We start from the raw sequence: 24,621 nt of genomic DNA on the forward strand, positions 1-24,621 counted from the left end.
TCCTCCCTCTCTCCTCCTCCGCCCCCCTTCCTTCCTCTGTTAGTTGGGGGGTGGGGGTGCGGCGTTAGTGGGGGTGTGGGGGTGCGGCGTTGGAGGGGGGTGCGGCGTTGGAGGGGGATAGGGGTGGTGAAGGGGGTAGGAGTGGTGAAGGGAGGGGGTTGGGGTAGGGGCAGCTGCGTGCAGAGGGGGGGCGACGGTGCGTTGGCCCCGGGCATCCGTCGCCCCCCTCCTCTGCACCCCGCTGCCCCTACCCCAACCCCCTCCCCTCACCACCCCTACCCCCTTCACCACCCCTACCCCACTCCAACGCCGCACCCACCCCCCACTAACGCCGCACCCCCCCCCCCCCACTAACGGAGGAAGGAAGGGGGGGATGGAGGAAGGAAGGGGGGGAGGAGGAGAGAGGGGGGGTGTGGGTACCGGCCTTCAGAGGGAGGGGGACGGGGTGTGGGTTGCGGCGTTGAGGGTGGGGGGGGCCCGGCGTTGAGGGGGGGGGGGGACCCGGCGTTGAGGGGGGGGGGGGACCCGGCGTGGAGGGGGGGGTTGCGGCGTTGCGAGAGATGGGGGGCGGCGTTGGAGGGGGTAGGGGTGGTGGGAGGGGGGTAGGGGCGTTGGAGGGAGGTAGGGGTGGTGAGGGGGGGGGGGTGGTTAGGGTAGGGGGCAGCGGCGTACAGAGGGGGGGGCGACGGATGCCCGGGGCCAACGCACCGTCGCCCCCCCCCTCTCTGCCCGCCGCTGCCCCCAAACCCCCCCGATGCCGCAACCCACCCCCCCGATGGCCGCAACCCACCCCCACCCCCGATGGCCGCAACCCACCCCCCCCCCCCCGATGGCCGCAACCCACCCCCCCCGATGGCCGCAACCCACCCCCCCCGATGGCCGCAACCCACCCCCCCGATGGCCGCAACCCACTCCCCCGATGCTGCAACCCACCCCCCCGATGCTGCAACCCACTCCCCCGATGGCCGCTACCCACTCCCCCGATGCTGCTACCCACTCCCCCGATGGCCGCAACCCACTCCCCCGATGGCCGCAACCCACTCCCCCGATGGCCGCTACCCACTCCCCCGATGGCCGCAACCCACTCCCCCGATGGCCGCAACCCACTCCCCCGATGCTGCAACCCACTCCCCCGATGCTGCAACCCACTCCCCCGATGGCCGCAACCCACTCCCCCGATGCTGCAACCAACTCCCCCGATGGCCGCAACCCACTCCCCCGATGGCCGCAACCCACTCCCCCGATGCTGCAACCCACTCCCCCGATGGCCGCAACCCACTCCCCCGATGCTGCAACCCACTCCCCCGATGGCCGCAACCCACTCCCCCGATGGCCGCTACCCACTCCCCCGATGGCCGCACCCCCCCGATGGCCGCAACCCACCCCCCCACCCCCCCCCCCCCCCAATGCCTCAACCCACCCCCGACACTAAACGGCGTCAACCATCATCAATGGTTGACGCCGTTTTAAATCAACTCTGATTTGCGCCGACGTGACCCGTGGCCACGTCGGCGGGATTTCGGCCCATCCGGGCCGGAGATTTCAGGTCAGTGCAAATAAAATGAAATCCCGCCGGCGCCAGCTGTTTTCACAGGCCGCCGACGGGATTTGCACAACGCCGGTTTTTTTCCGGCGGGAGAATTACGAAACCTGCGGGAGCGGAAATGACGCCGCTTCCCGCCAATTCTCCGACCCTGCGTGGGGTCGGAGAATCCCGCCCAGGGTGTGAGGAGGTGGAGTTGACATAGCTGTGGGGGTTGGTGAGCTTATAATAAATATTAGTAGACAATCTATTCCCAGAAATGGAGACAGGTAAGTCAAGGAAGGTAATGGAAGTGTCAGAGATGGACCATGTGGAGATGAGAGAAGGGAGAAATTGAAAGCAAAACTGTGAATTTATTGAGTTGCAGAAGAGAGCAGGAAGCAGCATTGACACATTTAGCAATCTGCCTGGAAAAAAGTTGTGGGAGGGGGGCCTAAAAATGACTGGAACAATACCTCACAAAAGGAAAGGCATAACTAGGACCCGTGTAGGTACCCATAGTCACACCGTTTACTTGGAGGAATTGAGTCAAGTTAAATGAGAACAAGTTCGGTCAGGTGGAGAGCGGTGGTAAACTGGGATGATTCAGGCCTCCATTCAAACAAGAAGCGGCGATGCCTCAGTTTGTCCTAGTAGGGGATAGGGGTGTGGAGAGATTGGACGTCCATAGTGAAGAGGGAGCGGTTAAGGCTAGGAATGTGGACATTTTAAAATAACGTGGGGCATCAGAAGCATAACAAACATAGGTGGGGAGAGATTGGACATGGGGAGAAAAAAATAGAGCTAAGATAGGAATTAAATGAGGTCAGTGGGGCTGGAACAGGCTGAAATGATGGGTCTACCAGGACAGTCCTGTTTGCGGACTTTGGGAAGGAGGTCGAAGCGGGCCATGTGCGATTGGAGACTGAGGTTGGAGGTTATGGAGGGAACGTCTCCGGAGATGAGATCAGTGACAGTCCTGGAAATGATGACTTGATGTTTGGTGGTGGGTCATGGTCCTGGGGGTGGTAGGAAAAAGAATGTGCGCATTGGCACTCAAACTCTGCAGGTTAGATATCAGTATGTCAGACAATAACATCACCATCCTTGTCAGCAAAACTGACAAATCCTGGTTAAATGATAATACATACCTTTAATGTGATGGATGAGATTATTTGCTTGCGCACAGGCACAATATTTTGAGTATCAGATAATGGTTTGAGACATTCTACACAAAGGCGGTGATGATATTTTAATTTCATTGCATCAAATGATAAAAACATTTTCACACAGGTAGATTATAACAAATGGAATCAACACCCTGACTGTTTGATATGTTGGGAAAATCTATTCACATCTGGACCCAAATTCAGCCAACTGCTTCTATTGGGAACTCAATCCTGAGTATGTCATCCAGAAGGTTCTCTTGTTCGTTTATTGACAGTTCTTGCAGGGTGGGTCCTGCAGAGAAATGTGTGAAAGGTTGGCAAAACCAGGTTTGCATTTTCTATTGAGGAGAAGTAATCATGTCATGCAGCCCAAGTCCATCCGCAGCAACACTGGGGCATCCTGGTAAGAGACGAGTTGCATATGCATTCGGCAACTGCCAGGCAATGACCATCTCCATCAACCCCCATCTCTGCTTGATGCTCAACAGCATTAACATCACCGATTCCTGGCCTAACCAGAGACGCCCAAATCCCGTAAAATGAATTAGAAAATGGCACAGAGGGCATGAGGGACCATGCGGGTTGGTGGAGGCGTATACTTTGATATGGAGGGGTGGGGGGCATGAGGAAGACCTTTTGAACTTACCTTTCAAAAGTTTCCCACATGCAGATTAGGTTTCGCGATACCCAAGATGTGGTGAACTCTTTGAAAAACTGGCCTGACTTCCATGAAAATTGTGGAGTACAAGAACAAACTTATCCCACAGTGGAGCCAGCCAGTTGAGAAGTGCAGAGTGTGGGCTCACCACCAAAAACAGCCCGCTTCCTTATAAAACGCTCCTAAAAATCAAAAACTCTGGTAATGGGATTGGGAACCTCAGAGTTGGAACCAGTTTGCCATTTTTAAATGGTAATTTTTACAGCACAATAACAGTGTCAATGGTCCAGACGCTTTAAAGTTTCAATTGTCGAAACTGGTAGCACTGGAAATCTCCCGAGTTAGATCGACCTGGTGAAAATCTAGCTTATTATTTTTTAAATATTTTTTTATTCTCCTCCTTTTTCACATTCTCCCAAATATACACCCAACAGTAAACAATAATTAGTAACGAATGTAATGTCAATCCCCATATCAATAACAACAATCCCATCCTCCCACCAAACCCCAGACATTGGCCCGCATGTTAACATAAACAAATGACAAAAAGGAATCAGGGATCACCCATAGTCACCATTAGCACATACAGTCCCCCTCCCCCAATCCTCCCAGCCCCCAACCCCCTAATGTTTGATGTGATTCAATTCTCGAAAGTGCATAATGAATAAAGCCCGTGAATTGTAGAACCCCTCCATCCTTCCCCTCAGTTCAAATTTGACCTTTTCAAGCATTAAGAATTCCAGCAGTTCCCCCCGCCCCCAACCCCCACCCCCCCCCCCCGCCCCCCCGCCAGGGCACAAGGTGGAGAGGTTGATCTCCATCCTAACAGGAATCCGCCTTCGGGCAATCAACGAGGCGAAGGCTACATCTGCCTCCGCGCCAGTTTCCAACCCCGGCTAGTACGACATCCCGAATATGGCCTCCTGAGGGCCCGGGTCCAGTTTCACGTGCACCACTTTAGAGATTACCCTAAAAACCTCCTTCCAGTAATCCTCCAGCTTTGGACAGGACCAAAACATATAAACGTGGTTTGCGGGGCCTCCCCCACAACGTTCACACACATCTTCTACCCCCTCAAAGAGCCAGCTCATCCTCGCCCTTGTAAGGTGTGCTCTGTACACCACCTTCAGCTGTACCAGCTCCTACCTCTCACACGTGGTGGAGTTCACCCTCCGGAGCACCTCACACCAGAACCCCTCCTCCATACCCTCTCCCAACTCTTCCTCCCACTTTGCCTTGATCCCTTCTAATGGCGCCTTCTCCTCCTCCAAAATAGCCCCGTAAACCGCCGATATTACCCCCTTCTCCAGTCTCCCTGTCATCAGCACCTCCTCCAGCAATGTGGAGGCCGGCTCTGCCGGGAAGCTCTGTACCTCCTTTCTGGCACAAATTGTCTTGAACCTGCATGTATCTAAATATTTTCCCCCTGCTCCAGCCCTTACTTCGCTCCCAGCACCTTTAACCCCGCAAAATGACACCCAAGAAATAAATCTGTAAGTGTTCTAATTCCTTTCTCCTCCCATCTCCGAAAATTTCCATCATAGTTCCCTGGCTCAAAACTTCCCTGGTTCCCCCTAATCGGCATTTCCCATGACCCTGCCCCCAACCCGAAGTGCTGTCGAAACTGCCTCCAAATTCTCAACAAAACTATTACCACCGGACTCCCTGAGTGTCTCCCCGGGGCCATCGGGAGCGTCGCTGTCGCTCGCGCCTTCAATCCTACTGAAAGCGTGGGCAGCACGGTAGCAATGGGCAGCACGGCAGCATAGTGGTTAGCACAATTGCTTAACAGCTCCAGGGTCCCAGGTTCGACTCCCAGCTTGGGTCACTGTCTGTGCGGAGTCTGCACATTCTCTCTGTGTCTGCGTGGGTTTCCTCCGGGTGCTCCGGTTTCCTCCCACAGTCCAAAGATGTGCGGGTTAGGTGGATTGGCCATGTTAAATTGCCCTTAGTGTCCTAAAAGTTTAAGTGGAGGTTGCTGGGTTATAGAGATAGGGTAGATACGTGGGCTTGAGTAGGGTGATCTTTGTAAGGGCCGGTTCAGACTCGATGTGCCGAATGGCCTCCTTCTGCACTGTAAATTCTATGAAAAAATCAGGAACCCCTACACAAACTCTTCTCTGTTCTGACCCATTGGGAGTCAACCCCTCTCACCCAGCTCCGTATCTTCTCCACATTCGCCACCCAGTAATAATACATTAGGTTCGGAAGATCCAAACCCCCTCCCCTCCCTTCCGCTCTGTAGTAGCACCTTTTTAATTCTGGCCACCTTCCCTCCCCAGATGAATGAGGTAATCATCCCTTCAATCTCTCTAAAAAATGCCTTTGGCAGGAAAATCGGCAGGCATTGAAAAATAAACAGGAGTCGTAGCAGCACATTCATTTTAACGGCCTCTACCCAACCCGCCATTGACAGAGGGAGACCATCCCACCTTGCCAGATCAGCTTTCACTCTCCCCACCAAACCAGAAATATTGGGCGAAATTCTCCCCCCCCCACGACGGGTGGGAGAATAGCGGGAGGGCCTTCCCGACTTTTTTGACGCCCTCCCGCTATTCTCCCCCCCCCCGCCCAAATCCCGACACGAATCGCTGCCGCCGTTTTTTTACGGGCCGGCAGCGATTCACAGCTGTTAGAAGGGCCGAAGTCCCAGCCCTTTACGACCTTTTTACGAACGGCAAACACACCTGGTCCTGCCGTTCGTAAAAACGTCGTGACCACCTGGAAAAAAATAACCATGGCACCGATTGGCACGGCAGTACCACGGCCGTGCCAAGGGTGCCATGGGCCCGCGATCGGTGCCCACCGATCGCGGGCAGCGGGCCCGATGCCCGCGCACTATTTGTCCTTCCGCCGCCCCGTCGGGAAGGAACGCCCGGGTTTTACGGCAGTTTGACGATTTCTCCCGTTTTGGGAGAATTTCGCCCATTGTACCCACGGAGCCGCCCCCCCCCCCCCCCCCAACAATCTCGGGCAACCTGCACCCCCAGGTATCTAAAGTGAGTCCCTGCCTTATGGAATGGCAGCCCCCCCACCCCTGCCCCCACCCTTGGCCGAGACACCACAAAATATTCACTCTAGTCTCGATTTAATTTGTACCCTGAGAAAGACCCAAACACCCGAAGCAGCTCCAGTATTCCCCCTATTGACACACTTGGTCATCGGCATAAGGACACCCGAGGCTCTATCTACCCCACAATATCCCTTTGCATATCCCCAAACGCCTTAATGCGATGGCCAATGGCCCAATCGCAAGTGCAAACAGCAGGGGGGACATAGGACACCCCTGCCTAGTCCCAAATTGGAGAGGAAAGTATTCCAAGCTGATTTTATTTGTACGGACGCTGGCCCTCGGCTCCTTATATAATAGCTTTACCCAGTCTACAAATCTGGGTCCAATCCCAAACCACTCTAGAAATGCCATCAAGTACCCCCATTCTACCCAGTCAAACGCTTTCTCGGCGTCCAATGCCACAACCACCTCTGTTTCCTTCCCTTCCGCCGGTACCATAACCATGTTTAATACCCTCCTAATGTTTGAAAAGAGCTGTCTCCCTCTCACAAACCCCATCTGATCTTCACCTATCACCTTTGGGAGGCACTCCTCTAGCCTACCTGCCAGTACCTTCGCCATTATCTTTGTGTCCACGTTTAAACTGATGTGGGCCTATACGACCCACCCTCGATTGGATCCTTATCTTTCTTAAGTAACAGGAAATTCGATGCCTGCCCCAAGGTTTGTGGTAACACCCCCTTCCCTATCGCCTCTTCAAACATCCCCACCATCAGCGGTACCAGCTTATTTTTGAATTTTTCATAATATTCCACCGGAAATCCATCCGGCCCTGACACCTTCCCCGACTCCATCCTCCCAATCGCATCTTTTATCTCCTGCTCCATTATTGCCCACTCTAATGTAGCCCTGTCCCATCCCCTAACCTCGGGTACTCCAGCCCATCTAGAAATTCTTAGATCTCCCTTCCCCCAGGTGGCTCTGACCTGGACAACTTCTCATAGAATTCCTTAAAGACCTTGTTAATCTGATATGGAGCTACCACCAACTCCCCTGCCCTGTCCCGCACCTGGACGATTTCCCTTGTCGCAGCCTCCCTACGGAGCTGACCCGCCAACATCCCCTCCTGCACTTTCCCTTGGGAAAATCTCTCCCAGTATCGATCCCCCCCCCCCCCCCCCCCCCCACCCCGCAACCTGTTCACCTCGTAATCCCATCGAAACCTGATCACCAGGCTCCAAGGTCCGCAGCCCTCCACTCTCCTCACCTCCGTTCACTAGCCAACTTTAGTTAGCTAGTGCGGGTAGTCCCCCTCTCCCCCAAAAAGGCATACTGTCCCCTCCCACCCAGTCCCAGAAGAAAAAGAAAAACAATCTAACCCATGCAATTCAATGAAACAACATATAGCCGGATTAAAAATATAGGAGCAAAAATGCCAATCAAACCAAACAAAAACTTAAACTCTACGACAATGTGAAGTCAAGTAAGTTACAATACAGGTCAGTGAAAAGAAAGATATAACATTTAAACATTTTACAGCTCCCCACAATCCACAATCTCTCTTCCAGCTCCGCTCCTCACTTCTGTCCCAAGCCTTCTGCCTTCATGAACGCCCCAGCCACCTCCACCGTTTCAAAACAAAAATCTTTGGTGTTGTACGTCACCCTCCGCTTCGCCCGGTTTACCATACCAAATCGCAGTCCCTTGTTGTACAGTGCCAGCCTTCACTCGGCTGAAGCGCCGCTCATCTCTTTGCCAACTCCACCGTCAAGCCCTGGTAAATCTGAACTCTAGCACCATCCCACTGCACCTCCTGCTTCTGCTTCGGCCAGTTTAACACCTTCTCCTTCATGTGGTATTTTTGGAAGCAGATAATTACTGATCTTGGTGGCTCATTTACTTTGGGTTTCGGCCTTAACGACTGATGAGCTCAGTCCACCGGGAGGGGTCTTCACCTTCCCCCATCAACTTCGCCAGCCTCTTAGCAAAGTACTCAGTTGGCCTTGAGCCCTCTGCCCCTTCAGGTAAGCCCACAATTCTCAGATTTTGCCACCTTGAGCGGTTCTCCAAATCCTCAAGCTTTGCTCGGAGTCCTCTGTTGACTTCCACCACCCTCTGAAGTTTGTCCCCCATCGAGGTGAACTGGTCGCTACGCTGCGACATGGCCTCCTCCACTTCCTTCACCTTTTCACCCTGTTCTCTCACCTTGGCCGATGTCTTTGTCACATCCACCCTCACCGGGGCGATTGCCTCCTCCTCCAATGATCTCAGTGTGACCGCCATCTCCTTCCTCAACGCCTCCATGTGCCTCGCAAACTGCTTCCCCAGCTCCGCAGCCATCACCTCGGTCATCCTTTCCACTGTAAGTAGTGCGGCCCCACCACGCGGTCCAGCATCTGCCACCTTGTCAGCACTGTTACTGGTCCTCTCCTTTGGCGGCGAACCCGCGTTTCCTACCTTCTTCACAGCTATTTTTGGAATCCCTTAACCACTTAGTATTTTTCTTCTTCTTTCTTCAATCTCGAGATAAATAATAAAATAATATTGTTCTTTTCTTCTTTCTTCAATCTCGAGATAGATAATAAAATAAATATTTCTTTTTAAATTAAAAAATTGAAAAATAACATTTTAAAAAATTGTTTAATAATTAAAAAAAAACACTTTTTAAAAAATATAATAAAAAAGAAAAAATTTAATTCCAAAAATCAAAGTTCAACACATCTCCTCTCCTGGGGCCGGCCTTCAAACTTCCCAAACATTCATTTTCAGGGGGAGGGGGGGGCACCCGGTGTGCGCTGCTCCCCCTCGACATTCACGCTGGATTCAAGCCTCGCCTCAGGCCACGCTCCTCCCCCGCTGCTTGCTTCGGGCTCGATGCCCCTGCTCCTCCGATCACGGGGGTCCCCAGAGATCCAAACCGGCCCGACCCGGCGCCCGTCCCTCAGGTCCCAGCGGCTGAAGAAATCCTGACCGGCGAAACAACGGGGAAACCACCGCAAAACACCGAAATGCCGCCGACCAGCGGGAGCCCCTCTCCAGCGCGACCGCTCCGCTCGCACGCGCCACTGGAAGTTGAAAATCTCGCTTATTATCACACGTTATCCTTTTTTGAAACTACGGTCATAAAGATGACAATTTTGTAAGGTCTCAAATCTTTAAAATAGTCATGGTCTTGAAGAGTGAATGCACAAGAGACAGCCATTAAATGTCTGACGTTTTATGAATCCTGAAACCATGGGCGCAATTCTCCGCCCCCCACGACGGGTCGGAGAATAGCGGGAGGGCCTTCCCGACCTCCCGCTATTCTCCCCCCCCCCCCCCCCCCCCACGGCCGCCCACGACGAACAGCGATTCTCCCCTATCCGATGGGCCAAGTTCCCAGGCCTTTACGGCCGTTTTCACGAACGCAAACACACCTGCTCTCACCGTTCGTGAAAACGGCCCAAAGTGCCGTTCTGGAGAACCATGGCACCGATTGGCACGGCCGCACCACGGCCGTGCCAAGGGTGGCATGGGCCTGCGATCGGTGCCCACCGATCGCGAGCAGCGGGTCCGAAACCCACGCACTCTTTGTTCCTCCGCCGCCCCGCTGGATCAGTCGGCGGTGCGGCTGAGGGGCATGACGGCCCGCGCATGCGCGGGTTTCATGCATATGCGTGATGACGTCATCCGCGCATGCGCGGGTTGGAGCCGTCCAATCCGTGCATGCGCGGCTGATGTCATCGTGCGCGTCAGCCGCCGTTACCCTTGGTGCTCGGGCTTAGCGACGTTCGCTAAGCCTGCGATGCCGTGGTTCACAAGGCCCCGCTGCTAGCCCCGACCGGGGAGCAGAATCGGGTCCCGGGAGGGGGCGCGGAGGCTGCCGTGAAACACGGCCAGTTTCACAGCAGCCTTCACGACTCTCCGCCTTTGCGGAGAATCGCGCCCCATGGAGAAACTCTCCTAATGAAGCCTTAAAAACACGAACGCAATTCCCTTTAGCTGTATGTAGATATATTCAAACCAACTGAACAGTACAAAAATAGGGTCACAAACATTCATGATTGATTTTTTTTCTTATTTAGCATTGTAAAGCATAATTGTGGCAGGGTTTCTAGACAATAGGATCGTGTCAACCACAGAAATATAACATGATTTATTGATTTATCCAGGCCATCCAAACAATTCTGAAAATAATTTTATTCCTTCATGTCGTGTTGGGGAGGCATTAAATAAATCTCAGAAATGTGTTTCTCTTCCGTATTCCGTATTCCATATTGTCTTATTAAATTCCATCCTTTTTTAAATGGACAATTGCTGGGCTGATAAAATGGCTGCAGTTGGTCACGTGCTGGTAGTTCTGGAAGATTCTAAGTTGTTTGAATGGGCAAAAGCTAACTCATTATCCCCGTGGAATGTGACAGCCCCTGAGCATTGTATAGAACACTCGAGCCAAACCAACACAAAGGATTAGTAGATGAAACGTCTACTCCAGCCAGCTCTAGGAAAAGGCAGTGCTATTTGTGACTCCTCAACTCCAATGGTTCCACAGGTGCCTGCTCAAAATACAATGGGTTTTGTAGTAACCCACGGGAGGCAGGAATTCCATCACCACACCAATATTTATCGACAATAACGATATTACAGGAGCAGCTACAAACAGTGCTGCTAGCAGTCCAGTCAACTTAAGACTGCTCACAAAGCCTACACAGGTGATTATATGGGCCCCCTCAATGAGCTATCATTGAGGGAGCTCATACTCCAATTGGCCAACCAATAAAGCCAATTGGAGTTCATTACACCCCTCCCCTCCAAAGTCTGAGGAATTCCTGCCAGCTGGCATTCCTCTGAGCTTCTTCCTGCTCCTCATGTCCGGGTCTGTTACCTGTGTGTCGTCCGTCGGGTTGTTCTCCGAAGTGGGCGGGGTGTACCTTATAGGTTCCCGTCCTTTCCTTGACGGCCTCCTTGGAAGTTGTTCTTCCTCCTCCTCGGGGAGAGGTGTCGCGGCGGCCTCGTCGAGTGTGTCTATCTCCGACTCTGATGACTAGATGACGGGGTCTGGAGAAATTGCTCGGGGCTGGGGTGTGGGTATCCTTTCCGTCTGGGCTAATCCCAGCTTGAGGCGGTCCTGCTTCGCCTGCCTCCAGGTGTGGTTCCGCTGCCCTTATTTGGTCTAGGTGTTTCTTCAGCACCTTACCTCCTATTGAAACCTCATAGGATATGGGCCCTGTTTGGGACTCTACCGTGCTTTTGACCCACGTTGGTCCATTCCCATAATTCTTGACCCAAACCGGTGCCCCCACCTGGAAATGTCTCTGCTGCCGACTATTATCATGCCCCCTGCGTTGGGCCTCCTGTTGTTTCTCCACTTTCCCCGTTAAATTTGGGAAAAGGAGACTCAGCCTCGTTCGCAGCCGCCTTCCCATTAAGAGTTCATCTGGCAGTATGCCCGTTGTGGAATGCGGTGTGGTCCTGTAATCAAACAGCCAGCGGGAGAGCTTTGTGTCTATTGACGCTGCTGGCTGCTTCTTGAGTCCCTCTTTATGTGTCTGGACCGCTCTCTCTGCCAGGCCGTTGATCGCTGGATGGTAAGGTGCCGTTTTGATGTGACGGACTCCGTTTTCTTTCAGGAATTTGCCAAATTCCCCACTTGTGAATGCCATTCCGTTGTCCGACACCAATACCTCCGGAAGTCCATGTGTTGCAAATGAGGCCCTGAGCTTTTCAATTGTCGATGCTGTGCTTGCCGTGTTTACCCGGTGGACGTCCAACCATTTGGAGTGGGCGTCCACTATCACCAAAAACATTGAGCCCATGAAAGGGCCGGCGTGGTCAATATGCAGGCGGGTCCACGGGTCCTGGCCATTCCCATGGGTGCAATGGCGCCGCTGGTGGCACTCTTTGCCCCTGTTGGCACTCCTGGCACCGACGTACCAAGGCTGCTATGTCTGTGTCCAAACCTGGCCACCAAATGTAGCTTCAAGCTAGCATCTTCATATTAGACACCCCTGGGTGTCCATGATGTAACTCAGTTAAGACTGCCTGACGGCCCTGAGCTGGGACGATTACCCGGGCTACCCATAATAGGATACCGTCTTCTACGGTTATTTGGTCCCTTCTGCTCCAGTATGGGTGCATCTGGGTCTCCACTGGTCTTTCCAGTTCCCCTGTTAGCAGTAAATGCTTCATCTTGGCTAAAACTGGGTCTTTTTGCGTCCACAACCGAATATGTTGTGTGTCTACTGGCTGGGTGTCCAAAATATTTAGAGTCATTACTGTCTCCTCTACTTTTGGTATTTGCGGCGGAGTGTCCGGGAGGGGAAGTCTGCTCAAAGCATCTGCATGTGCTACTCACGTTCCCGGTCTGTGCTCCAGAACGTATCTATATGCCGCCAGTAGCAACGCCCAGCGTTGGATTCTAGCTGATGCAATCAGGGGTATTGACTTGTCCTCTTTTAATAACCCTAATAGCGGCTTATGGTCCGTCACTATGGTGAATTTCCGCCCGTACAGATACTGGTGAAATTTTATTACTGCGAATATCACCGCTAGTCCTTCCTTCTCGATTTGGGCGTACTTCCTCTCAGCCATTCACAAGGTCCTCGAAGCATAGGCTATTGGCCGTTCTTCCCCATTCCTTCCTCTATTGGCCAAGATGGCTCCTACCCCGTAGGGGGATGCATCACAAGTGACCACCAACTCCTTCCTTGGGTCATAATGCTCTAGGACATTTTCGGATGACAGCTGTTCCTTAATGTCCCTAAATGCTCGGTTTTGGCGGGTGGATCATTTACATTCTTGCCCCTTTTTTTAGTAGTTGGTGGAGGGGTTCTAGGATGGATGCCCTATTTTCAATAAATTTTCCATAATAGGTTACCAACCCTAGGAATGATCGTAACTCCTGGACCGTGGTGGGAGCTGGGGCTTCTTTTATTGCCCTTACTCTGTCTTCTAATGGATGTAAGCCTGACTCGTCTACTTTATATCCCATCCTCGTCGCCACTGTAGAAACCCACGGGAGGCAGGAGTTCCGTCACCACACCAATATTTATTTACAATAACAATATTACAGGAGCAGCTACAAACAGTGCTGCTAGCAGTTCAGTCAACTTAAGACTGGCTCACAAAGCCTACACAGGTGATTATATGGGCCCCCTCAATGAGCTATCATTGAGGGAGCTCATACTCTAATTGGCCAACCAATAAAGCCAATTGAAGTTCATTATAGGTTTTAACAGGGATCATAAAGTAAATCGTTAGCTGACTGGCTCAACCTGAGACCGCTCTTCCTCATGACTGAGACTTGAGCTGTTTGAATTACTTTTACAGTTTTTGGATTCTGTCTTTCGTTTAACCGCAGAGGAGCAAACTGGACTCCAGGCGAGCAGCCGGCCTCTGACCTCCATCTCTCTCAAAGTCTGATGTTCAAAAGAATCCTATAATTCACCTACAGGGTGAATTAATACCCAGAATCTGAGGAGAAATTTCAGCCAGCGGAGCTCTCCGTGCAGTAAACGGGATTAAGTGCAGCCTTTGCAGGGCATTCCCCACTGAAGCCCTGAATTGAAACAGAATCCCGACGGATGGCGGCTGTTTCTCAGAGCTGTGAGCACCGTGAAACCCCCCGGCTCGTCACGGGACTCTGTTCCAATTCGGTTTGATCGCACCCCTTTGTGTTTATATTTTTGCAGCGTTGGAAATCCTTGGGGTGAGAGACTGGACATCCATTAAGGAATTTAAATTGACAAAGAGAGTAAAATATTTGGCACCATTGCTTCGTAAGGATAAATCAATTTATGTGAGTGTTAATCTTTGTAAAGATGTCAATCTTCAGATAATCTGACATGAAGGGTTTTGGCATCATTGTGTAAATTTCATGGATCGATTCACTTTCAGCTCAGAGGTTCCAAAGGCTTATTGTCTACTAATTTAAAAAAATATATACTTTTAGTAAAGTTTTCATTTTGTAAAACACAATAAACAGATCCATACAAATGAAATACTGTACAAACCCCTGCCCTTGAAACCCCCCCCCCCCCCCCCCGCCACTCCGACCAACTGACTGTGACCAATTTCTAAAGATAGAAGACAAAGGTGGTGAGCTCCGGCAGGCCCAGACCTCCCCCCCCAGCACCCCCGGGACAGCTACCAACCCCGCCCCTAAGACGAAACACAGAAAAGCACTTAGCCCCAGTCAAATCCCTATCCCTCCCCCCATAATCCTGAAAAAAGCTTTCCAGAGACAGAACTCCGACCTCTCTCCTCCCCTCCCCCCATCAAACAAATAAGCTAGGTTCACTGAACCTTGCCCAAGCAGGTCCAAAAAGCCGCAGACCCTCCCCCAACCCCACCCCCTATCACTCCCATTCTTTAGTTGGAACTTTATAGCTAGCACCCAGGGTGTATGCTCAAAGAACAAAACGTCACTCCCCAACCCAGTCCAGCCACGGAAGAGCAACCAAAGCCCAAAACTCTTACAATAATTAAACTCCCCCAGGGGTATATATTCCCCATACTGTTACACTGACCACTACCCCCCCCCCCTCCCTCGACAACCATAGCCCACTCAATTCTTAACATACACTAGATACAAACTATAAAACATCTCAAACCAACCTCTCCCAACCACCCTCATTAAAGTCCCAATCAAATCCATTCAATCAATCCCAAGTCCGTGCACCTTGACAAAAGTCTCTTCCTCCTCTGACATATTGAAACGGTTATCTGTTGATCGTAAAGCCCATCTCAGCCTCGCCGGGCACACCACTCCAAACCTGACTCTACTCATGAATAGCGCTGACTTTGCCTCATTAAAAGCTGCACATCGCTTCGCCAACTCCGCTCCAAAGATGCTTCCTTCCCACCTCGAGCCCCAATTCATCTTGGCCCATTGCAGAACCTGCCCCTTCTCCTGGAAGCTGTGGAATCCAATAATCAATCCCTGAGGCGGTTCATTCGCCCGAGGCTTCCACTGCTGCACTCGGTGGGCCGGATCCAAATCTGGAGGGGGACAATCACCCGCTCCTGCCCCCGTCCCCCCCAAAAGCTGGTCAAAAATCTGAGAAATGTACTCAGTCTGCTTCGGGCCCTCAATTCCCTCCGCCAACCCCACGATCCTGAGATTCTGTCTCCTCGACCAGTTTTCCAAGTCATCCAACTTTGCCCTCAGAGAGTTGTTCCTCTCCTTCACCAGCAATATCTCAGCTTCCAATGAGGTGATCCCCATGCCTTGGCGAGACGGCCTCCACACCTTCAGCTCCTGGCCATGTTCCTTCACCGCCTCCAAAGTTTTGCCAGCTTCTCCCGAATCAGGCTAAGTCGCTCCTCAATTGGCCGCTTAAGGGTATCCATCATCACCCTGCCCTGCTCCTCAAAATGCCTCGCAATATGCTTTTTAAAACTCCTGCACCATTACCCCGGTCAGCGATTCCACGGTGATATGAGCGGCCACACCCAAGGCCAGGTCCGCCGCCTTCCCTCCTGCTAAACTTTGCGAGCTTCCTTCTCCGTCAAAGGAATACCCCCTGTAATCTTCTTACCACCAACCTTCTTTATAGATTTTGAAAAACATATTTTCACCAACAAATTCCTTATCCCATCGGATGGGTCAAATTTGATGATCAAAATCCCCGGGAACCAGGTTAAAAAGTCCAAAAAAGGAAAGACCATGGTGGGAGCCACCTTCTGTGGGACCTTCTCCAACCTGTGGCCACCAGATTGTCCACTAATATTAACTAAGCACGTTCCTGTGTTTTCAGCACTTATGGTAAATTTCAGGTTTGTTTGTAAAATATTTTGCATTCACTTCCCGATTTATGACTAGTTTTCAATCACCAATTTTCCTGTCGAAACTTGAGACATTGGAAACCCATTATTGTGTTCAGCGTCAGACTTGATCGAATGCTACTCTTATCTCAGAATGAAAAGAAAGACTTGCATGTACCTTTCCTAACCAATGGATTTCTCAAAGTGCTTTAGCGCCAATTAAATACTTTTTGAAGAGCCACTGTTGTAATGATGGAGCAGCTAATTTGTGCTCAGCAAACTCCCACAAACAGTAATTTGATTGATAACCAGAAAATCAGATTTTTTCGGATTTTGATTGCGGGATCTTATTATCCAGGTCACTGGGGATAACTCCCCTGCTCTTTATTGGAATGGTGCCTTTACATATTTCACATCCACCCAGGCAGGCAGGTGGGGCCTCGGTTTGATATTTCACTCGAAATACTGCACCTCTGACAGTGCAGCACTCCCTCGGTACAGCACTGGAATGTCAGCCTTAACTTTTGTGCTCAAGCCTCGGATGGGACTTGTAATTCAGTGGCAAGTGTGTGAGCAACTGGGCCACAACTAACATAGAATCAGAAGGTTCTGGGTTCAAGCCTTGTTCCTCAGCACATAATCTAGCCTGGCACTTCAACAAGAAAAACTTGCAGCTTAAACATCGTAAAATGTCCCAAAGCATTCAGAGGAGTATAAGTAGACAAAAATTGACCATGAACCAAAGGCAACAATATTAGGTGAGGTGTGGCAAATTCTTGGTCAAAGAGGTAGGGTGCGAAATTAGGGTCCTCCTCACATACTCCTCGAAGAAATGCCGTTGTCAGAATTTCACCCAAGAATGGCTGCAGCTATTCAGCATCACTCTTTGAAGTCTGCGCAACCTGTCACATTTCAAAGGGGTAGCACGCCCCACTCTGCCCTTGCCTCGTTCATCCTGACAAATTCCACAAAGTTCAGAGTTAAAGCCACAAAGCTGAGTTAAGTTTTGAGTCTTTTTTAAAATATTTCTTTATTCTCCTCCTTTTTCACATTTTCTCCCAAATTTACATCCACCAACAATAAACAATAATCAGTCACAAATATGTCAATCCTCATATCAATAACAACAATCCCATCCTCCCACCAAACCCCAAACATTTCGCCCGCATGTGAAATGTGAAAAAGGAGGAGAATAAAATATATTTTTAAAGAAAATCTTTTCCATCACTTGCCGGATTGTTTTGTCAAATTGAATCAATGTGTTGCTCTCATAAAAATGAAATGAAAAAATGAAAATCGCTTATTGTCACAAGTAGGCTTCAGATGAAGTTACTGTGAAAAGCCCCTAGTCGCCACATTCCGGCGCCTGTCCACGGAGGCTGGATCGGGATGCTCAAAGTGCTGCCCAGTTGGCTGCCTGGGTGATATAACAAATCCTCTGTTGCTGCTTTATTGGATCTAGTGGCATAAAAGAGAAATCTCGTGCTAACTTGTACAGATAGAGCTGTCCAGGTGTTACAGCTTGCTTAAGGGCAGCACAATGCACATTGGTTAGCACTGCTACCTCACAGTGCCAAGGAGCCGGGTTCGATTCCAACCTCAGGTGAATGTCTGTGGTAGTGTTTGCACATTCTCCTGCGTCTGCATGGGTTTCCTCAGGGTGCTCCGGTTTCGTCCCACAGTCCAAAAGATGTGCAGGTTAGGTGGATTGGTCATGCTAAATTGCCCCTTCAGGTGGGGTTGCAGGAATAAGACAGGAGATTGGGACTAGGTATGGTGTTGTTTCGAAGGGTCAGTGCAGACTTGATGGGCCGAATAGCCTCCTTCTGCATTGTAGGAGTCTCTGATTCTATGAAAGCCTTGGTGAAGAATAGCCCTTCTCATTCAGAGCACCAAGATCTTCAGAGTATTTGAATGACCATTGAATTCCGTTGTTATGACTTGTGTGGTGCATTTTCCTCAAATGTGTTTTGTGTCTTTATTTCATTTTGTACTGCTCTTTTCCTCCTCTTCTATTAAAATAATAAACAATGTGGTATGTACTGCAAAAGTACTTGAGCTCCGAATCTTCATCTTCACATTGATGCACAATTGTCTTGAATGGTCTCACAAGATAGAACATAGAACATAGAACAGTACAGCACAGAACAGGCCCTTCGGCCCTCGATGTTGTGCCGAGCAATGATCACCCTACTCAAACCCACGTATCCACCCTATACCCGTAACCCAACAACCCCCCCCCCCCCCTTAACCTTACTTTTTAGGACACTACGGGCAATTTAGCATGGCCAATCCACCTAACCCGCACATCTTTGGACTGTGGGAGGAAACCGGAGCACCCGGAGGAAACCCACGCACACACGGGGAGGACGTGCAGACTCCAAGATGTCTGCGAATAGTTCATCTCTGTCCAGGTACAAAGCAAAGCAAATATCTAACACCTTGCAAAGTTCAGCAATCACTTTTTGAACCTTCTCCAGGCCTCAGGCTCCAAAGTAGAGCACGTGTTACTGTCAGCTAGTTCATCTCATCATGAGTAAACAGAGATGCTAATTTGGAGCACTGCTACGCAGTTTCAGGTAATTTCCATATGTTATAATGAACTCTCAGCAGCACCGGTGTGTTCTCTTTCAGAAGGCCCCCGTCTTGGCATGAGAGAGCATTGTAGCTATTACTAAACTGAAATCTACTGTAGGAGCATTGCGACAACCTTTGATCTGGAAGTTGCACGGTGATTTGTTTAAAAAGGTCTGTGGAACCTGTAATGTTTTTAAAGAAAGTTTTAAAAGGACTTTCAAATGTTTGCTTCAATTCTAAAGGGATCAATGGTAATTTTCACGAGTGATAAGAAATACTGGTCCATGTGAGATGCAACATTTGACCTGGACGCAGTACTCGACAGGAAGAAAGTGAAGAAAGAAGCAGTGTGGCTGGCAGACACAATGAGGAGCTGCAGACACAGGGGAGAGCTACAAGCAGAGGAGCTGTGGGTTGAAGGTGATCAGTACACAGAAGCAGACACAGAGAGAAAGCAGAGACAGAAAGAGGAACACAGAGAAACCTTGAGAGAAGAACTCAGTTTTTCTATTTGAGAGAAAAAGAGACAGGAGCTCATGGAGGTACCGCAGAATTGGCTAAAACGGTCTACAATTTGGAAAATTGTGTGAATAGCTTAGAGGTGCTAAGGAGGTGGGCCTTTTAGGTGACAAACTGAACCAAGGTGTTACTGGTTGGTTGAAAAGGAATTCTGGGAAGCTACACCAGGCAGCCTGTTGTGTCCCCGCAGGAGGGAGGGCTCATAGAACTGTGTTTTCCTGAAGATAATTGAACCCATGAAACTTGAAGGAGCAAGCTGTTGTCAGAGAGGACATCTGATCTGCCCTGCGTAAATAAATAACAGCATATTGTCCAAATGTGTAGCTATGTAGTGTGACACTTTACAGAATCACAGAACTGTGGCGCAGGAGGACAACATTTGGCCCATTGTGTCCACTCCGGCTCTCCAAATGAACAACTTACCAAATGCCTTCCCTCACCTTCTCCCCATAACCCTGCAGATTCTTCCTTTTCAGATAACAGTCTAATTTTCCCTTCTAAATTCTTCACTTGAATTTGCCTCCAACACATTATCAGGCAGTGCATTTCAAACTCTAACCACTTTCTGCATGAAATGGTTCCTCCTCATATCATCTTTGCTCCTTTTACCTCTCGTTCTCAATCCTTTCACAAGTGCGAGCAGTTTCTCAAAATCTACTCTGTCCAGACAGCCTCATGATTTTGATTAGCTCTATGAAAACTCTAATTTGTGTGGAGTGTGAGGGAAATGCTTGTTAATTCATGTGTCATTTGTTTTTCTTTATGAGTTTTTTTTTAAGAGTACCCAATTCATTATTCCAATTAAGGGGCAATTTAACGTGGCCAATCCACCTACCCTGCACATCTTTGGGTTGTGGTGGCAAAACCCACACAAGCATGGGGAGAATGTGCAAAACTCCATACGAGCAGTGACCCAGAGCCGGAATCGAACCTGGGACCTCGACGCCGTGAGGCAGCAGTGCTAACCACTGCGCCACCGTTCTGCCCCTACATTTTTTTTTAGTATTTTTATTCAAAATTTTCAACTTTGTACATTTTACAACAACTATACACCCGCCCAATACATTAACCCCCCCCCCCCCCCCCCCCCCCCCATCCAAAGGGGCTTGGCTCCACGCCAACCAGCACCAAAGGGCCTCCGCCGGCCGGCGCGAGTTGGTGCATGCGCGGGAGCGCCAGCATGTGCTGGCATCATCCCAGCGCATGCGCAGGGAGGGTTCACCTCCGCGTCGGCCATCGCGAAGGACCACAGCGGCCGATGTGGAAGAATAGAGTGCCCCCACGGCACAGGCCCTCCCGCGGATTGGTGGGCCGCAATCCAATGTGGAGTGTGATCGAAGATAACAACTGCCGAATACTCTGCCTTCTTTACTCCAGCCAACAGCGCCTTTCCCACCACAAAAAAGTAAATCCTTGAGAACACCTTGTGCATCAAACGAATACTCCCAATTCCTCAGGTGTACAAACCTTCACGGGTCAGCACCTCCTCCCCCCCCCCCCCCCCCCCCCATCTCCCTAATAAGCCCAGCCAACGTTGCAAACACCACTAACAAGCTTCTCTGCCCTCCAAAAACATGTCAGTCCCCCTCTCTCCCAATAGCCCCAACTTTCAAAAACTGCAAGAACATAACAAAATAAAAAGAGGCATAAATATACTTTGCAAACATCCCAAAAGTCCCCAACAGTCCTCCTCAGACCGATTCCAGCATCTTCTTCCTGATGATGGCCCCTGCCAGCTCCGGCGTGTCAAAGAAGTAATCTTCTGAATCCATTGTGACCCACAGACGAGGTGGGTATATCATCCCTGAATGGACCCCTTTACATTAGAACACCGCCTTCACCTTGCTGAAGGCTACCCTCTTCTCCAGCTCAGTCCCAGTGTTCTGGTATACTCTCCCTGTACGTCCATCCCAGTCAATGTTGCGGCTCCTGTTCACCTATTCCAAGACCCTCTCCATTCTCGGATAATTACCGCCCGTGTTGGCTCGTTCGGCCATGATTTCTACTGGAGTGCCCGATGAGCTTTTTATCCAACTCCAAAGAGGCGAAGAACTCATCCCCTCCCACTAGTTGAGAAAACATCTCTGAGAAATACTCAGTCAGCTTCAAGCCTTCCACTCGCTCCCCTCAGCCCCACCATCCTGAGATTCAACCTCCTCGAGCGGTTTTCAAGGTCCTCCGCCTTCAGCCTCAGACTCTCGTTGCTGTCCACCACAAGCAGCAACTCTGCTTCTAATGAGGTGAAAAGCCCCTCATGCTGCTGCAAGGCCTCCTCCACACCCTTCAGCGTCTCACCTTGTGATTCACCGCATTCAAGGCCCAGTGCTGATTACGGATCGGGCTCAGTGCCGTCTTGACAATGGCTTTAAAGGACTCCTTTATTTCCTTGCCCTGCTGCTCAAACTGCCTGTCCTTCAGCTTGCCGGATTTCTCCATCTCCTGTGCTATGACGACCATCAGCGTGTCTAATGTAATGGGGTTGGGCAGCCATCTCCCCTCCTTCAAGCTCCTTCGACGGATTACCCTCTTGAGCTTTCTTTGCAGCGGGCCTCTTCGTTGACGCTTTGGACATGTCTCTGTCGGGAAACAGTTCATTAACTCCACAAAATGAGTTTGGACATCAAAACCCCCCCCCGAAATAAACGAGGAAAAGGGCTCAAAAACAAAGACCCTCCTGGGGCCATTTTGCATGAGTCTTGCTTTCACACGATGTCACTGGAAGTCACCATACAATTACTTCTTAACTGAATGCAGGTTCTTTTGCTTCCTCTTCTCAGTCCAGAAGTTTATTCCAATATATTGACCATTCATGATGTGAAGGAAACATTCCCCATACCTGATATAAAAGTAGTTTCGAGATTGAACGCCCCCGCGGTACTCCTGCAGTCGAAATTAAAAACACGATGAATTTCTACACTCTGTAGAGGTAGTAAAAAAAAATATCCTGGCCTCTACCCAAACCTGAAAAATTAGAAACTACTTGTCCTACGCATGAGAATATAATTTGCACTGTTCTACAAACACGAGTTTAATTGCAACAATTGAGTGCTGCTTTAAACTCACTGACAGACAGAACCTGCTTTCATTTTTTAAACATTCTATCACATCTGTGTTCTGACTTATCACCAGTTGTTGGATGGAGCACAACATCAGTGAGACAGTGATAAAGTGGAAAGACATGGGATAGGAAGGTGCCCAGCTTTCAAAGACAGCTGCTGTGGTAATACCAGGTTTTTTGTTTGTTGAGGATTACTCAGAGATGTGCTGCATTATTTTTGCAGGTTATTGCGCATGTTAACAGTTTACTTATATGGAATTACAACAGGGCTAATAATTAATAGGATGATGTTGTAGTGTGATATGAATCAACATTAGGGAATAATAGCCCAGAGAACGTTCACCTGAATTCCACCATGGCACTCCGAGAATTTGAATAGATTTAAAAAAAAATCTGCCAATAAAATGCAAGTATCAGTGCACACATGCTAAAGCTGCTGCTTGTTGTAAAGACCCAACTGGTCCAGTAATATCCATGAGGAAAGTAAAACTGTTACCGTAACTCTGTCTGGTCGACATAGATCTCCAATTCCCAAGTGGTTAACTCTTAAATGCCCGCTGAAAAATCCCAGCATGTCACTCAGTCAAATTAAACTGCTCCCAAGCAGGTCAAGAAAAAGGCCTACCATTTTCTGTTGCCCTGACAATGCCCTGACAATGCTATGCTGAAATCTCTGGAATAATTATTAACTAAAGATCCTCATTAAAAGAATCAAAGTGCCCTGCATGTATGCAGCAGGATTTTACTTTTGATTATTTCTTTAGAGCTCCAAATATAATGAATACAAAAGCAACATTTCAATAATGAGGTTGGACATCAAATCACCAAAACATCCCCAAATGTCCCCTGGACCATGACTTCATCACCAATTACATAGTCATTCTTTCCAGAACCAACGTGGACCTCATCTCCCTCCCTCCTGTTTTCCAACTTGATTGTCCCCAATGCCACACCGCCTGCTTCTACCTCTTTCCCAAGTCTTCCCTGGTAGACTGATCATTTAAGCCCATTCTTGCATCCGAGGTTAGATTTTTTCATATCTCAACTTTACTGTTGCTTCCAGTTTCCACTCCTGCCACACATAGACATAGAAACATAAAAATTAGGAGCAGAAGGAGGCTGCCCCGCCATTCATTCTGAACATGGCTGATCATCCAACCCAATAGCCTAATCCTGCCTTCCCCCCATATCCTTTGATTCCCTTCGCTCGAAGTGCTATATCTAACTGCTTCTTGAAAACATACACCATTTTGGCCTCAACTACGTTCTGTGGCAATGGATTCCACAGGCTCACCACTCTCTGGGTGAAGAAATTTTTTCTCATCTCTGTCCTAAATGGTCTACTCCATATCCTCAGACTGTGGCCCCTGTTTCTGGACACCTCCACCATCATGAATATCCTTCTTGCATCTCCCCCGTCTAAACCTGTTAGAATTTTATATTCAATCTCTCCTCGTATGACAGTCCTGCCATCCCATTAATCAGTCTGGTAAACTTTTGCTGCATTCCCTCCATAGCAAGAACATCCTTCCTCAGATAGGGGGACCAAAACTGCACACAATATTCCAATGTGGCCTTACCAACACCCTATATAATTGCAGCAGGACATCCCTGCTCCTGTACTCAAATCGTCTCGCAATGAAGGCCAGCATACCATTTGCCTTCTTTATTGCCTGCTGTACCTACATGCTTACCTTCAGTGACACGTGTACAAGGACAACCAAGTCTCATTGCACACTTCTCTCTCCTAAGTTATGGCCATTCAGATAACAGTTTGCCTTCTCGTTTTTTCTACCAAAGTGGATAATCTCACATTTATCCAAATTATACTGCACCTGCCATACATTTGCCCACTCACTCAACTTGTCCAAATCACACTGAAGGACCTCTGCATCCTCCTCACAGCTCACCCTCCCCCAACTTGGTGTCATCTGCAAATTTGGAGATATTACATTTTGTTTCCTCATCTAAATCATTAATATATATTGTGAATAGCTGGGGTCCGAGCACCGATCCCAGCGGTACTCCACTAGTCACTGCCTGCCATTTGAAAATGTCCCGTTAATTCCTACTTGTTGTTTCCTGTCTGCTAACCAGATTTCTATCCATCTCAATACATTACCCCCAATCCAATGCGCTTTGCTTTTCTTAGCCAGTTTGTATTCTTCTTTCTTAGATTGAATATTATCTCCAATTTTTTTTGTAAGCTTTGGATTGGCCAATTTTCCTGTTTTACTTTTGTGTCAAACAAGAATAAACAATCATTGCAGTTCCCTTATGCGCTCCATGTTTGCCATTGTCTATCCACTGTAGTCCTTAAAGTAGCGTTCTCCAATCAATCATGGAAACATAGAAAATAGG

At 49.5% G+C, this 24,621-nt stretch overlaps 1 protein-coding gene across 46 annotated transcripts in view; it reads right to left on the reverse strand.

The window, feature by feature from the left end:
• The window catches only part of rims2a (regulating synaptic membrane exocytosis 2a), a 1,202,647-nt gene that overhangs the window by 239,775 nt on the left and 938,251 nt on the right, over positions 1-24,621 (reverse strand). Inside the window, exon 1 of one of the 46 annotated variants that reach the window (XM_038810025.1) lies at positions 21,498-21,809. The exons of the other annotated variants lie outside the window; for them this stretch is intronic. Coding sequence (XP_038665953.1) covers positions 21,498-21,797 — 300 coding nt within the window. The 5' untranslated portion in view covers positions 21,798-21,809. Of the gene's footprint in view, positions 1-21,497; positions 21,810-24,621 lie in introns of those variants that run through there. 46 annotated transcript variants of the gene reach the window in all.

Source organism: Scyliorhinus canicula, chromosome 10 (genome assembly GCF_902713615.1).
Source record: "Scyliorhinus canicula chromosome 10, sScyCan1.1, whole genome shotgun sequence".
In the NCBI taxonomy this organism is placed as follows: Eukaryota; Metazoa; Chordata; class Chondrichthyes; order Carcharhiniformes; family Scyliorhinidae; genus Scyliorhinus; species Scyliorhinus canicula.